The 15722-nt window shown below is 35.7% G+C and overlaps 2 protein-coding genes across 3 annotated transcripts in view; both read right to left on the bottom strand.

Moving 5' to 3' along the window:
* cpne2 (copine II) overlaps window positions 1–4188 on the bottom strand; it is a 313754-nt gene extending 309566 nt beyond the window's left edge. The window contains exon 1 of the mRNA XM_061722711.1: window positions 3966–4188. The gene's annotated coding sequence lies outside the window, so the exon portion shown is untranslated. The remainder of the gene's footprint in view (window positions 1–3965) is intronic.
* Window positions 4189–14500: 10312 nt separating this feature from the next.
* Window positions 14501–15722, bottom strand: part of nlrc5 (NLR family, CARD domain containing 5) — a 49384-nt gene continuing 48162 nt past the window's right edge. For both annotated transcript variants that reach the window (XM_061722268.1, XM_061722269.1), the window contains 2 exons: window positions 15540–15623; window positions 14501–15424 (listed from right to left, as the gene is read on the bottom strand). In XM_061722268.1, the coding sequence (XP_061578252.1) occupies window positions 15343–15424; window positions 15540–15623 (166 nt within the window). In that variant the 3' untranslated portion in view covers window positions 14501–15342. The remainder of the gene's footprint in view (window positions 15425–15539; window positions 15624–15722) is intronic.

Here is a 15722-nt window from a genome sequence, read left to right as displayed (position 1 = left end):
GGTCGTCTTCGGCGTCTCCTATGCGTCCCTCAGCCTCCGTTAGCCGCTTAGCATTAGCGCTGATATCCTGTTGAAGGGCCGCGAAGCTCTTTTGCACCGCATCAACAGAGCTATTCATCTCCCTCATGCGTCTCTCCACGTTGTCGAGTGTTGCCCCAAAGCCATCGAGAGTACTTGTTTTGGCGTTAATCGCGGCGATAGTCGTGCGGAACGACTGTAGCTCTGTTAGCACCATAGCTAAGTCCGTCTGTGGGCTCCCGCAGGCCTTGTCGTTAGCATCATCGGCTAATGCAGGAGTCGAGGTTGTACTTTTCGTCCTCAGGGAGCTGCGGGCTTTAGAGCCACCCTCACAGTCTTTAAGTGTCGTTTGTTTAGACATCTTGTAGAGCAAATTAGCGGCGTTAAAGAGCGTTAGTGACGAGGACTTTATAAACTTTTAGCAGGGTTGTGAGGAGCATTCACCCTAAGCTGCCATCTTGGTCCGCGGCTCAACAGCGCCCCCACCATTCAATGTTATTGCAATATCTGAAACATGGGTCAACCCAGTGAAAGGGATGGACTGGAGCGATATGAATTTATACATTGAATTCTGAGTTAAAAGAATGTACAAACATAAAACAACTTAAGAAGAAATATAAAGAAATAGTTTATTTGAGGTATAAAAGTGAAGACTGTGTTTAAAGATCACCAGCTGTGTGTGTTCTGCTATTTTATCATGTTGTCTTTGTATGATTATATACTTAGATATAAGTATTATATTTATATCATAGTTATATTATATTTACGATAGAGCTTATATCTTGTATTAAACAGGTTATATATATTTATAAAAATTAGTGTATAGTATAAAAAATAATACAGACATATAATTTATGTCTAGTTTTTGAAAGGGGGTGGGATTAAATAAATGTATACTTCCTCCCACTCCTTTTCAAACATGTAACTGAAATATGTGTTTTGATGTTGTATTGTATTTGTTTTCTTATCTTTTTTCTTGTTTTTTATACATGTTTGAAATAAACAAGGACGGACGGACGGACGGACGGACGGACGGACGGACGGACGGACGGACGAACGAACGAACGAACGAAAACACAAACTGGATGTGAGCATGCTGGCAGGCAAAGGCTCTATTTTCACACAGTAAGGCAGATTATCATCAAATTACCTTGCAAAAAGAGTTTTGCATTTTTTTAAACTGACATAGTGTTTTTAAGTCTTAAATGTGTGCAACAAAAAAGCAGAAAAAGAGTACTTTAGAACTGAGTGATGTTAGATCAAAATAATCAATAAAATTTCAGAGCTGCGAGAAACATCAGCTGGATCAGACCAATGACTGTTTCACATAAACAAAAACACTGAATGAGAATTAACTCGAAAGGCAGCACTAAACATCCTCATCATCATCATCATCATCATCATCATCATCATCATCATCATCACTAAGAAAAGCCAAATTCTTGCAAGAGATAAAGAATCCATGTTTCCCTGACCCCACACTCTTGCAGCAATCTGAGACCAGATCAAACCCCCCAAACGGCCAAAAAACTAGAGATGAATCCAATAAAGGATTGCCATGAAGAAGAAAAGCTGAGCGTATTGAAATTTTTTGTTGTCAGTAATAACTTAAATGTGAAATATTTTCACAGCCTCTGTAAGGAGAAAAAATAGCCCCCTATGGCCATGAAGGTAGTTTTGTTCTCACAGTTGCACACTAAAAGGATGCTGTCTGTTGCTAAGATACTAACGAGTCACATCCAGCATGCTCCTCCTGTTTACTCCGGTGATATCATAATGGCGATGTACCGAAAATACCAGCATCTTCATTTACTGACGTTGAGTCTGTTTAGACTGGCTGGCATACTCTTACTCACTAACTCATTGTTCATGGGTTCATTCGCTGTCAGTTCACCCTGTGTTTAGAGACGATACGAACAATTCCATTCGTTCAAGTAGCTGGTTTCAGCTGACTCCTGAACAGGCAGTGAAACACACGCAGCTTTTAGCTGACACCTGCTGCTTCCGTTGCATGGTTTGACTTAAACCTGCTGGAAAAAAATCACAGATGATTTAAAAAAAAAGAAAAAAGAAAAAAAATCATAAATTACTCAGGGAAATGTGACATCTTAAATCATGTTCAGTTCAGTTCATATTTATTTCGAGCTGTACAGCATTTACAACATACTGTAAGTGACCTGCGTGCAACAGAAGATTAAGCAAATACCTTTAACGGTAGACGTGCAGGTTCAATATTCAAATTAATTCATTAACACTCGAAAGGGAGTGGGAAGAAGAAAACTTATTTAATCCCACCCCTGTTTCTCATCAATAACTTGACAGATTTTTTAGGCATACCTCCTGTCTTAACATTTAAACCAGAACAATGAACAAAAGACCTATATCAAATTATAATAAAATTATTCTACAGTTCACCTCACCTAAATTTACACACATTGTGGTCATGAAATGCAAATGCATTTCATGACCACAATGTGTGCAAATCCAGGAACAATGTATATTGTCACCACGGGTGACAGTTAACTGTTAACTTACATTTATAATACATTTATAATACATACCAGCAATGCTAAGGACAACAATACCAGATGGTAATGGACATTTAGTACATACATACATACATGTCAGTGATGGTAAGAACAATAGTACCAGAAGGTAATGGACAACACATACCAACTTAATGAGGAACCACAAGTACACATCAACATTTCAAGACCGAAGTTGATTTAACATAGCTTTACAACCCACTCTCTTTATACTTTTACCAGACCATATGTTTATATAGCAATTTAAATCTGTGGATATTTTGTAACAATGTACTTGAGCAGCTTTAAAAACCTGTAAAATAAATCAGGAAATATGAACACATTGTACCAGTTCTTTATCAGGGCCACCTTTTAGGACACAATGAGAAGGATTTTTTTTTTTTTTTTTTTGATGATGCCTTTAAACAACCTTGATCTATATTTCATCCTCTCCTGCAAAACAGAGCCCTGTGGCCAGGCTGTCCTTGTGAGAGCACATTGAGAATGCTACACAGGCACAATGAAACTGTTACTGAGCCTGATGTAGACATTCCCCCAGCTACACTTCACACCTGAGTCCCCACCTGAGTTTTCACACCGCCTTATTCTCTATACACCCTCATTAAGTCCAATTACTAGTTGTGTTTGCAAGACTGGTGCCAAAGTGGCCAATGGTGATGAAGAGCAGACTAAAAGTAATAGTAGTCTTTGTACCCTGTGGTAAATATCAAATGTTTCCCACATCCTTCCGTTTTCAAACCTTTTAACCCACAGCATGAATGCATCCTTGGTTCCACAGTCACTTTGCACTTCTGTTATTTTTCACATCAAAAATCTTCCTATACTAAGTCTCTCTTATTCAAGTGTATATATAGTTATTCAAGTATATTGTTATACCCTTGCTGTCTATTGTTCTCTATTATATTGTAGTATTATAGTAAAGTGATAATAATGCAATACTATGCATTATAATTACTTCTATTAGTACATACATACATAGTAGTACAACTAAATGCTGGGCGTTTGTTTTGTTTTCTTTTGTTTGCCTTGATTTGCTTTGATTTTGACTACATTTATATATACGTATACTTGAGTATTATATCACTGTATTGAACAGTTATTGAAACTCGATAAGTGGTTACTTCAACTCCGTTTCGAGCATGTTGGTTGGTCAATGAACTATTATTATATGAAGTGCTGTATATATATATATATATATATATATATATATATATATATATATATATATATATATATATATATATATATATATATATATATATATATATATATATATATATATTGTATTCTGTTTTTTTCTTCACTCTTTTGTACGCTTTTTTATCATGCATAACATCTTCAAATCAAATCAAAATCTACAGTTGTACATTCAGGAGCAAATAAACGTGGAGACGGACTCACCTCAGTTAATCACCAGCAACTTCTCCGTTTCCCACAGACAGTTTCTTATTATCCCTGCCCAAAATTAAGAGAAAGCAGGAGAAGGAAAGATAACCTTTCAAAGACACTTTTTTTCTACAAAGGAGTGAAAACTGGAGGTGACATTGTTCCCCGGTCGTCGGGTATCCAGTCAGGCGCAACAGTGCGTGGCTGTGTGCGCGTAAAGCATCCTCGCAGCGCGGACTGCGCTCTGCTCCGGTCGCGCCTGACGGACGCAACTCCGTCAAGTTCACGGTATCAGGTGCGTACCGGAAACAGACAACGTTGACTTTCAAAATAAATGCAGTAATTAAAAAAGAAGAAAAGCGCTTCCGTTTAAGCGACGTGTGCATTTTCTCGAGCTTTTTTTTTAATGGAAACAGGCATTGTGATTTGATTTGAAGATTTTATTTCGAACATACATGATAAAAAAAGAGTACAAAAAAGTAAAAAAACTGAATACAAAGAAGTAAGATAAGATGTATATATATATATATATATATATATATATATATATATATATATATATATATATATATATATATATCTTATCTTACTTGAATGTTTTATTATTTTACCTCTTTTCTTGTCATTTTATTTCATTGTATTTGTTATATACTGTTTAATTGTGTCTTGCCGCTTTTAATGTTGATGTAAAGCACTTTGAATTACCTTGTTTTGAATTGTGCTTTACAAATAAACTTGCCTTGCCTTAATGACAGAAGGAATATTTTCTCATTGTGACATTATCTGAATGTTTTATACAGTGTTTCTACACTTGGTCAAATATGGCACTCCTCTGTATTCAATGTTTGGAGGATGCTGGTGAGTAGTGCATGTATGTCAACACGTTTGTGTGACATATTTACTTAAGGAACCATCATTCATTCATTAATATTTATCTTCATCACATGATATTTATAGTCCACTCCAACAGCCAATTACCTCCAATTATTTCCACAATTCATCAGAGAAACAAGTTACAGCTTTTTGTTGTTGAAGGTTTTTCAGTAATTGTTTTAACATTTTGCGTGTATTTAATCTCTTTGTTTTTGGAGTTTTCATCTCTGAGGTGTTAAACTATTATAATAACATATATAAGAAAGAAACGTAGTTGTAATTTATACTGAGACTATGATGTAAAAAGAAAATCGCTGATTACTGATATACACTGCTCCCTATGGGTATTATTTGGTACTACATCTATGGCTTTCAACTCAGTTGGTGCGCACACACACACACACACACACACACACACACACACACACACACACACACACACACACACACACACACACACACACACACACACACACACACACACACACACACGAACAAGTCGGTCGTAATGTTTCTAGAGAAGGTGCAACAAGCAAACCGGCTGGTGGAGACCGGACTGCGGTCCAGCCAGCCGTCATTCGTATTTACGTGGTTAAATCAGCCGCTCCTAAATTTCATGTGCGCTCCTATTTCAGCCTTTACGGCAAATGAATGCGGCTCAAAAACAGAAATTTATGAAGTTCTGAGTTTGAGATAAAGCAGATTATTTTTTTTTTTCATATATTTCTTTCATTGCCTTGATGACACCCATACTTCCACCGTAATATTTACACACTCTTACTATAAAAGAAAAGTATGCAACGCTGTGGTCTCTGTTATTAATCCAGCTGTGTCAAACGCCTACCCGTTTTGTGGTCACCCTGAAACGATTTTTAATTTCTTTATCGAGTGTGAGAGACTTTTGAATTTCCACACTCTTTTAACTCAAGTTTTTAGTTCTTTTAATGTACCGTTTTCAGAAAAAGGTTTTCGTTTATGGATATAAAGAAAGAAAAGAGAACAAAAATAATTGGCAGCTCCTCAACTTTGTTTCTGGCACAGCAAAGCTGGCCATTTGTGTCCAGAGGGAACAGGGTTGGGGAGCGGCCAGGTCATGATGCAGCCTCATGGTGGCGCTGTAACCTCCGCAGCAGGCTGAGGCTGGAGTTAGTTAATTAGTTAGTTAATATATGTTTATTTCGGTCAATCACAAACATAAAAATCAACAAACAAGATAACACAGGTTTTTCCCTGGTCAACATTGTGATTATTTTGACCGAAAAGGTCTGAGCTTGAAGCATAAAGCTTATCTTGCCCACCTTTTAACTGAATAGAATATACAAAAAGAAGAAATGAAGTATCATGAGGCTACACAAAATAATAATAATAATAATAATTAATAATAGCTTGAATAACTATAATAGTAATAGTAATACTAGTAATGATAATAATAATGATAGCTCTGAAAACAGAAAGTGAAAAGATGCAAAGGAAACCACCAAAACCAATTTAGGTTGTCATTTCATCTCATGCATGTGTAAATTCTTCTTTGTTTGCTTATTGTGCTCCTAGATGTGTCCATATATCGGGAGTTTGAGTTCTATAGAATGTCCAGTGATATACAAGCTTTTAAAAAGGTTTGGTGCCATGATAATGTTTTATGCACTGTTGAAGACAACCACATTTTACATTTCACTCAGTTCTTAAAAAGTTAATTTATTGAAAAGTTGTGAAAGAATAAGTGTTTTGAAATGTGTTGTTTTTAATAGTGCTTTTAACTGAAAACTGTACATGTGTAAAATAAAGTTGAGTTAAAAATCAAAATCTTCTTCTTATTATTATTATTCAAATGTGTTTATCTTGTTTTTAGCCTATCTGCCCACTAGGGGGAGTAGTGATACCATCAATTGAGCACGGTCTATTTAATCAGGGCGTAATCACACACAGGTGGCTGTTTGGAAGCAAAAAGGTCAAGCAGCCGTTCCTAAATCTTCATGTGCGCTCCTATTTCAGACTTTACGGCAAATTAATGAAAGCGGCTCAGAAACAGAAAGATATGAAGTACTGAGTTTGAGATAATGCGGATGTTTTTTTTTTCATATATATTTTTAATTACCTTGATTACACCCATACTTTCACCGTAATATTTACACACTCTTACTGTAAAAGAAAAGGATGAAACATCTTTTTTTTACTTCAGGTTCTGTTTTGCAGAGACTATAAAAATGAATTCTCCCATACTTTCACCCAATGCCTCATATACCCCTCTTCACAACTACAATCACTACAAGCACGCTGAATTTCAAACAATTTTACTGTACAAATATTGAAATATTAAGGTGTAAACTTAAAACACTTTACTTTTCTAAAAAAGGCATTCGCCTTTTTTGCTTCAAGTTCTTTTTTTTCATAGACTATAAAAAATAATTCTCCCATAATTTCACCCAATGCCTCATATACCCCTCTTCGCAACTACAATTACTACAGGCACAGTGAATTTCAAACAATCTTACTGTGGAAAAATTGAAATATTAACATCTAAACTTCAAACACTTTACTTTTCGCTTCAGGTTGTGTTTTGCAGAGACTATAAAAAATAATTCTCCTATAATTTCACCCAATGCCTCATATACCCCTCTTCACAACTACAATTACTACAAACATGCTTAATTTCAAACAATTTTACTGTACAAATATTGTAATAATAACGTGTAATCTTCAAACACCTTACTTTTCTAAAAAAGTAAATTGCCTTTTTTGCTTCAGGTTCTGTTTTGCAGAGACTATAAAAATGAATTCTTCCATAGTTTCACCCAATGCCTCATATAGCCCTCTTCACAACTACAATTACTACAAGCGTGCTTAATTTCAAAAAATGTTACTGTACAAATATTGAAATATTAACATCTAAACTTCAAACACTTTACTTTTCTAAAAAAGTGATTAGTCTTTCTTGCTTCAGGTTCTGTTTTGCAGACTATAAAAATCAATTTTCCCACAATTTCACCCAATGCCTCATACCCTTCTTCACAACTACAATTAGTACAGGCACAGTGAATTTCAAACAATTTTACTGTGGAAAAATTGAAATATTAACATCTAAACTTCAAACACCTTACTTTTCTACAAAGGTCAGTCGCCTTTTTTGTTTCAGGTTCTTTTTTGCAGAGACTATAAAAATTAATTCTCCCATAATTTCACCAAATGCCTCATATAGCCCTCTTCACAACTACAACTACTAAAAGCATGCTGAATCTCAAACATTTTTATTGTACAAATATTGAAATATTAACATCTAAACTTCAAACACCTTACTTTTCTAAAAAAGGCATTCGCCTTTTTTGCTTCAAGTTCTGTTTTTTCAGAGACTATAAAAATGAATTCTCCCATAATTTCACCCAATACCTCATATACCCCTCTTCCCGCCTAGAATCACTACAAGCATGCATAATTTCAAACAATTTTACTGTACAAATATTGAAATAATAAGGTGTAAACTTCAAACACCTTACTTTTCTAAAAAAAAGTCAATTGCCTTCTTTGCTTCAGGTTCTGTTTTGCAGAGACTATAAAAATGAATTCTTCCATAATTTCACCCAATGCCTCATATAGCCCTCTTCACAACTACAATTACTACAAGCATGCTTAATTTCAAAAAATGTTACTGTACAAATATTGAAATATTAACATCTAAACTTCAAACACTTTACTTTTCTAAAAAAGGCATTTGCCTTTTTTGCTTCAAGTTCTGTTTTTTCAGAGACTATAAAAATGAATTCTCCCATAATTTCACCCAATACCTCATATACCCCTCTTCCCGCCTAGAATCACTACAAGCATGCATACTTTCAAACAATTTTACTGTACAAATATTTAAATAATAAGGTGTAAACTTCAAACACCTTACTTTTCTAAAAAAAAAGTCAATTGCCTTTTTTGCTTCAGGTTCTGTTTTGCAGAGACTATAAAAATTAATTCTTCCATAATTTCACCCAATGCCTTATATAGCCTTCTTCACAACTACAATTACTACAAGCATTCTTAATTTCAAAAATTCTTACTGTACAAATATTGAAATATTAACATCTAAACCTCAAACACTTTACTTTTCTAAAAAAGTCAATTGCCTTTTTTGCTTCAGGTTCTGTTTTGCAGAGACTATAAAAATTAATTATTCCATAATTTCACCCAATGCCTCATATAGCCCTCTTCACAACTACAATCACTACAGGCACAGTGAATTTCAAACAATTTTACTGTGGAAATATTGAAATATTAACATCTAAACTGAAAACACCGTGTTTCTGAGCCACATTCATTCATTTGCCGTAAAGGCTGAAATAGGAGCGCACATGAAAATTTAGCAGAGGTGGAAAAAGTACAAAAATATTGTACTTAAGTAAAAGTACAAATTTTCTGCTTGAAAATTACTTAAGTAAAAGTAAAAAGTACCCATTAAGAAAATTACTTAAGTAAAAGTATAAAAGTACCTCAACTTAAATATAATAAAGTACAAAAAGTACATGGGTTAAAATGTACTTAAGTACAAAAGTAAAAAGTACAAAGTACAAAGTACAAAGTACAAAATTCAAAGTACAAAATTATTTTCAAAAGGATTGCAAAGAAATGAAGAATCCAAGAATTTGCTTACAACTCTAAATAATGGTGATATTATTCTGACCCCTTTAGCGTTTGTTTCTATTACCCCATTTTAATTTCTCCCTTTGCTCATCACTGCTGCTGTACCCCATTGGCCCCGCTGACAGGTCCACCCCCAGCCTGTAGTATGCAGTGACAACATTAAGCAACCCCAGCTGATAAAGGATGAGACTTTTGAACTTTTAAATGCCAAAACCACCTTAGAAGGGGTGGAATCAAAGAATGGTGCGCATGGACACGCGTCGGCTGCCGCTCAAGGCTGATTTATGGTTCCGCGTTACACCAACGTACCCTACGGCGAGGCTCTGCGTCGATTTAACGCGGAACCATAATTCAGGCTTCAGTCCTCCTCGGTACTCGACGCGACGGCGGTTCCTCCGGCCTTCCGGCCCGCCTCTGCGGCGCAACTCTCCCGGGAGCTGCGGCTCCTTCTCGGTATATTCACGCGCCCCCCTTCCTTCCCGTCCGCCTCATGGTTCCGCGTTAAATCGACGCACACCTTACGCCGTAGGCTACGGCGTAGACAGTGCGTCGCCGCGTACCCTACGCTGAAGCTCTGCGCCGGTGTAACGCGGAACCATAAATCAGCCCCCGCTGTGCTGTTCTTTAATTTGTAGCGAGTAACGACGTGTCCAATTTTAAATATAGCGGATTAAAAGTACGATTATTTCTTTGAAAATGTAACGAAGTAAAAGTAAAAGTACTGAAAAATGAAAGTATCAATAAAAGTACAAATTCTCAAAAATCTTACTTAAGTAAAATAACGAAGTACTTGTAGTTCGTTACTTTACACCACTGAAATTTAGGAGCGGCTAATTTGACCACGTAAGTACGAATGACGGCTGGCTTGACCGCAGTTGTTCAAAGTGGGAAGAAAAAGCAGCAGGGCAGTGTCCTGATTCTCAACAATGAGGTGGTGGTGAAGAAGAGAAGAGATCGTGTCATGAACATAGCGAAGCAAAACGGAGGAGCAGAAGACGGTGGCGCAGTTTCCACTCTGGAGGTAGCAGATGGCACGGAGGAAAGGGAGGAAGAGCAGGAGGAGGATGAGATCCTGATCCCCAAGAAAAAGAAAATGAAGCACAAAGAGGAACACCAGATGATGGGAGACGAGGCAGACAGACCGGAGGAGGAGAAAATCAGGACTGAAAGACCAAAGTGGTCCAAGAAGAAGCACAAGCCTTCAGGGGGTCAGCTCACCACGGGGGTGAGAATAAGCGGCAAGGAGTTCAGCAGACAGAGACTGAAGGCCAACGGCCTGAACCCCAAGAGACTTGGAAAAGAGAGGCGGAAGACCCGTGACAAAGATTTGTCTTTTTTTGTGAAGCAACTGTCTAAAAGAAAAAAAAAGAAACTATACCAACGGTTAGAAAAAATATATGAGTTATATGGTTTATGGTTCTTTATAAGTTGACTATTTTAAGTTTTGTTTAAAGTTTCGTTTTCGAAGGTAATGGCTCGTTTTATAAATTAAAAAAAATAGTTTTGTCTTCTGTCATAAACAATTAGGGGCCGGTGTGTAAGAGCCATTTGTGTTATATCAAATGTGTTTATCTTGTTTTTAGCCTATCTGTCCACTAGGGGGAGTAGTGATACCGTCAATTGAGGACGGTCTATTTAAGGGTGTAATCACACACAGGGGGCTGTGTGGAGGCAAAACGTTTTTTTGACTGTGCGTTCGTGCGAATGGAACAAGTAAGAAATAGCAGGTGGATATTTATGTTTGTTTATTTTATGTTTACAAAAGTTACAAGTGGCAATACCTGGTTCAACACTAAGGAATAAAATGATATTGGAAACATTGGAACATTGGAAAGGCTCGTATTTGCACGTGTGTCTAATCACAACCCAGGCAGTGGCTGTTTGATAAGCAAATGGTCCCTATAATTATTATTATTATAGTATCTACTGTACTATAGTATATAGTACCAGTTTTTACAATTTTTTTTTTAGATACATTTTTTTTAAAGCTATTTTAGCCATTCAGATATTAAAACAGACTTTTGGCCATCAAATTCTTAAACTATTGAAGATGTTCCAGGATTTCTAAAACCTGAGGCCCTTTGATATGTAATGGGAAATCTTCAAATCCTTGAAAAACTTGCACCTCTTTTAGACCTTACTAGTACCTGTCCCTGTACCTGTACTAGTACCTGTCCAGAGTCAGGAAACGGGCAGGTAACATTCTGCAGACCCATCACACCCTGGTCACCAGCGTTTTGAACTTCTCCCCTCTGGGTGGCGCTAGGACAAGCAGAGCAGCTTCTTCCCTCAGGCTGTGTCTGTGTGAAACAGCTAAAACAATAACTCTCCGACAGTTACATATGTGTATATATCTATATATTTATTTGACCTACTGTTTTAATCTTATATACATTTTTTTTGTACTAATGTTTTTGCTTGTGTTTATATTTACATTCTTTGTTTCTTTTTTCTTTTTACTTAGCAGAGCCAAGTGAACCGAAGGCAAATTCCTTGTGCGTGCTGACATACCTGGCAATAAAAGCCATTCTGATTCTGATTCTGATTCAACATACTTTCAGCTAGAGACACCATTCAAAGTATATACTATTGACAAAACTTTAAACTTTCACCATTTGATTCAGATTTTTTACATCTTTTTTAGTTTTTGAAATATATTTGAAAGAGGACTATATCAAAAACAAAACAACAAAAAAAGAACAGTATTAAGCAAATATTTGATTTGATTTTGTACTTGTAAAAGACAACAATTAAAAGAGAAGATAAGAAAAATCAAAACAAAGAATTTCATCCTTTAACACTTAATATCTTAATTTACACGTGCAAAAAGGAGTAGGAAGAAGTGTAAACTTATTTAATCCTACCACCATTCACTAATCATTTATTAACACGTATTTATAATAACTAACTATACTATAATTATACTCACACACTGTGCTCACACACTTACCTATACATACATACACATAGTTGAATATTTCTATATATTTGTACACACATGCTCATATAAATATTTATTATACTTATTTACACCATACTATCTCTATATTACAGTTTTTCACAATTGTTTAAAAACATTTCCTGATAGACTACCTCACTTTCTTAAAAATCTAAACAAAAATTACAAAACTCACACACAAAATGCAAAATCCTACACTTCTCTTGCAAAAGCACACTCTACCCTCAAAACAGTGTTAACTCTTCACTAAATGGTATTTCCTTCTCAAATGCCAAACACATACATAATTTGAGTAGACATTTCTAAGCACCCACTGAACACTAATGTGCAGAATGGAAGACACTATAGTATGAATGGAAAACACTCTATGAATGAATGAATGAATGCCTCAGTAGAATCCTGCATTTGTATGTTCAGTGTTACGCCTTCAGCTGTTGGATGTAATATATCACCATATAGTGTACTTATGTATCCATCCATCCATTCATCCATCCATTGTCCACCGCATTACGTATAAGTACACACGCATTACGTGTGTACTTATGTATAGGCTACTCAAATAGAAAACAACACACAATTCTTTACTGTAACAACAAATACGTAATATTTTATGAGTAGGAAAGCTAGAAGAAGTGCAGTGTTGTAGGGGCCAAGGGTGGCATGGTGATGGAGGACGCCGTGGTGATTGAGTCCAGTTTGCCAGTTTGAGCAACATTTATTTATTTTTCTTATTTATTTACTTTGTTTCTTTCTTTCTCTCTCTCATATATATATATATATATATATATATATATATATATATATATATATATATATATATATATATATATATATATATATATATATATATATATATATATATATGTATATATATATATATATATATATATATATATATATATATATGTATATATATATATATATATATATATGTATATATATATATATATATATATGTGTGTATGTATATATATATATATATGTGTATGTATATATATATATACAAATAAACATATCAAATCAAATCAATCAAATTGATGGCAGCATACATTGTTATGTTCCCTCCACGTTGGCCAGGGACCTCTGTGATGGCACGCTGGCCAATGATATTCCTCCCTCGGCGCCTTCCTTTTACAAGGTTGAACCCGCTTCATCAATGAATATGAATTCAATGGCAAAATGCTGATTGCACAACAGCCTTTGGAGTTTAGAAATGTGATTGACTGTGTGTTCTGTGTGAACAGCAAGAGAGGGAATTCAGGAAGAGTGTGCAGGGTATTGGGAATTATGTGTAGTGTTATGAGAAATGTGTGGTATGGAATGGTAATTTGAGTCTAGAGCAGTAAATGTGCTTGGAGTTCAGCAGGATTGGTTCAGCCACCTGAAACATGAGTTTCAGGTTGTGCACATTGTGTCTGATGTTCCAATAAATGTGTTTAAACAATTGTGAAAAACTGTAACTCCATCTGTTCTATATCTATATCTACCTATATCTACTTACACACGTATTCACACACACACACACACACACATATATATATATATATATATATATATATATATATATATATATATATATATACATATACATATACATACACATACACATACACCCGTACAAAAATATAAACAAATCTACCCATTCACCCAATAGTGCTAAAGGCCGCTAAACCCCTTCCTCTTTGTACCTTGTGAAAATCATGTTTTTATCTTTGTTTTTTAAACTGGTTAATATTTGGACATTGTTTTAATTCTGAATCCATTCTGTTTCATTCTCCACTGACAGAAAGGATTTGAATTGTTTTAAGGTAATTAACATATTAAAAAAAATCCCCAATAAATACATACCAACATTTTGTGTGTTACTGTTTATCTTTTAAAATGATAAGTAATGTTTTTTGTTGTCTTTTAAACGCCGTCACCGTGTGTTTTCATTCCTGTCACGGCGGCACATGTGCACCGCCATTTTAACCACCAGAGGGAGCCATAGGAAAAATGATGGTTTACGGCCACAGCTGCTACATCAGCGCCCCCTGCTGGCGTCAGTCTGTCACGCAAGAACGAGGTACAAGAACGCTGTCAGACAGTATCATTAATGAATCACCTCTTTATTGTTAAAAAAAACCCCAGTTTAAACCTCAATCAGTCTCATCATACAAACAAGTTTTGATGAGTTTGTGCTCTGTCAACATTTAAGCAAAACATGTATATCGTCAAAAAAAAATGACAGTAAAATGTCAACAGAAAAAATAATGATATTAAACAAGGTGCATAGATCTCATAACAGCATCAACATACTATCTCCAAACTGCTGAGAAATAACCTGAAACATTAAGTTCTCATGTTCGAGAAGTTCCTATTCAAGATAGCAGAAATAAATATGTAATTTTGAAAGAGACCACAACCTAAAATGACCATGTCCATGCTGATCTTCAGTCTTTCCTGTGGGTTCATGAGTAATAGTGTTTTCACCTATGTGGCCTCCATTTGTTGTAAACACACTACAGTGCAAAGTGACTTATTAAATCAGTGCATACATTCTTCATGGAATTGTTTTTCTCTCGCATAACCTGGCAAGGTATTTTGAAGTGGCATTTTGTTTCAGTTTATGATGGAATTTTTAAGTCATCTCTCTGCCAGCTGCAAGCTCGCCACACTTTTGCACAACTTAAGGTTTCTGAAACCTAACTTTGTCTAAACTGACTTATAAGTTTTTTTGCAATGCTTCTGTGGCCTGTTTTTGGAACTTTTAAGGTTCAATGACTTAAAATCACAAATGAAGGGCATTTATGCAAAAATGCCAAAAGGAATGAAAACTCTTCTAATTGTTACTCAGCAGGGGAGTGGAGGTTCATCTGAGTTTAAAGCTGAAGCTGCATCTTGCTGTGGTTGCTTGATCCGCGTCTGCAGGTGCTGATCAATGCTGGCTTCTTCTCCAGATTAGGTGGATGAAAAATTCAACCTCTTCTCCCTCAAACAAAGCCTCTGAGCTTCATTCTGTGAAACTTTATTCCTCCACAACCTAAAATGGAAAGATTTTATTTTTTTGTTGCTAAAATGAATAATGTGTGTTGATAAAAAGGGAAGAGGGTATAGCAGGTGACTGAAGGGGTTAGACATTGGTCAGAAGAGTTTACCTGACGACGTGGAGACCAGGGCAGGACCTCATTGCTCTAACCAGGGCATCCACTCCACTCACACTCACACTGTTACACTCCAGACTAGAAGACATAAACACATTGTGACTGACATCCTGAAACAAGAACTGCACATTTTAGTCTGTGGAGTCATTCACATTTGAATAAGTGGTTAATTAGTAA

Source organism: Cololabis saira, chromosome 5, assembly GCF_033807715.1.
Source record: "Cololabis saira isolate AMF1-May2022 chromosome 5, fColSai1.1, whole genome shotgun sequence".
NCBI classification, from domain to species: domain Eukaryota; kingdom Metazoa; phylum Chordata; class Actinopteri; order Beloniformes; family Belonidae; genus Cololabis; species Cololabis saira.
Note: the sequence above shows the minus strand (reverse complement) of the source record. Positions and strands in the feature narration are given on the sequence as shown.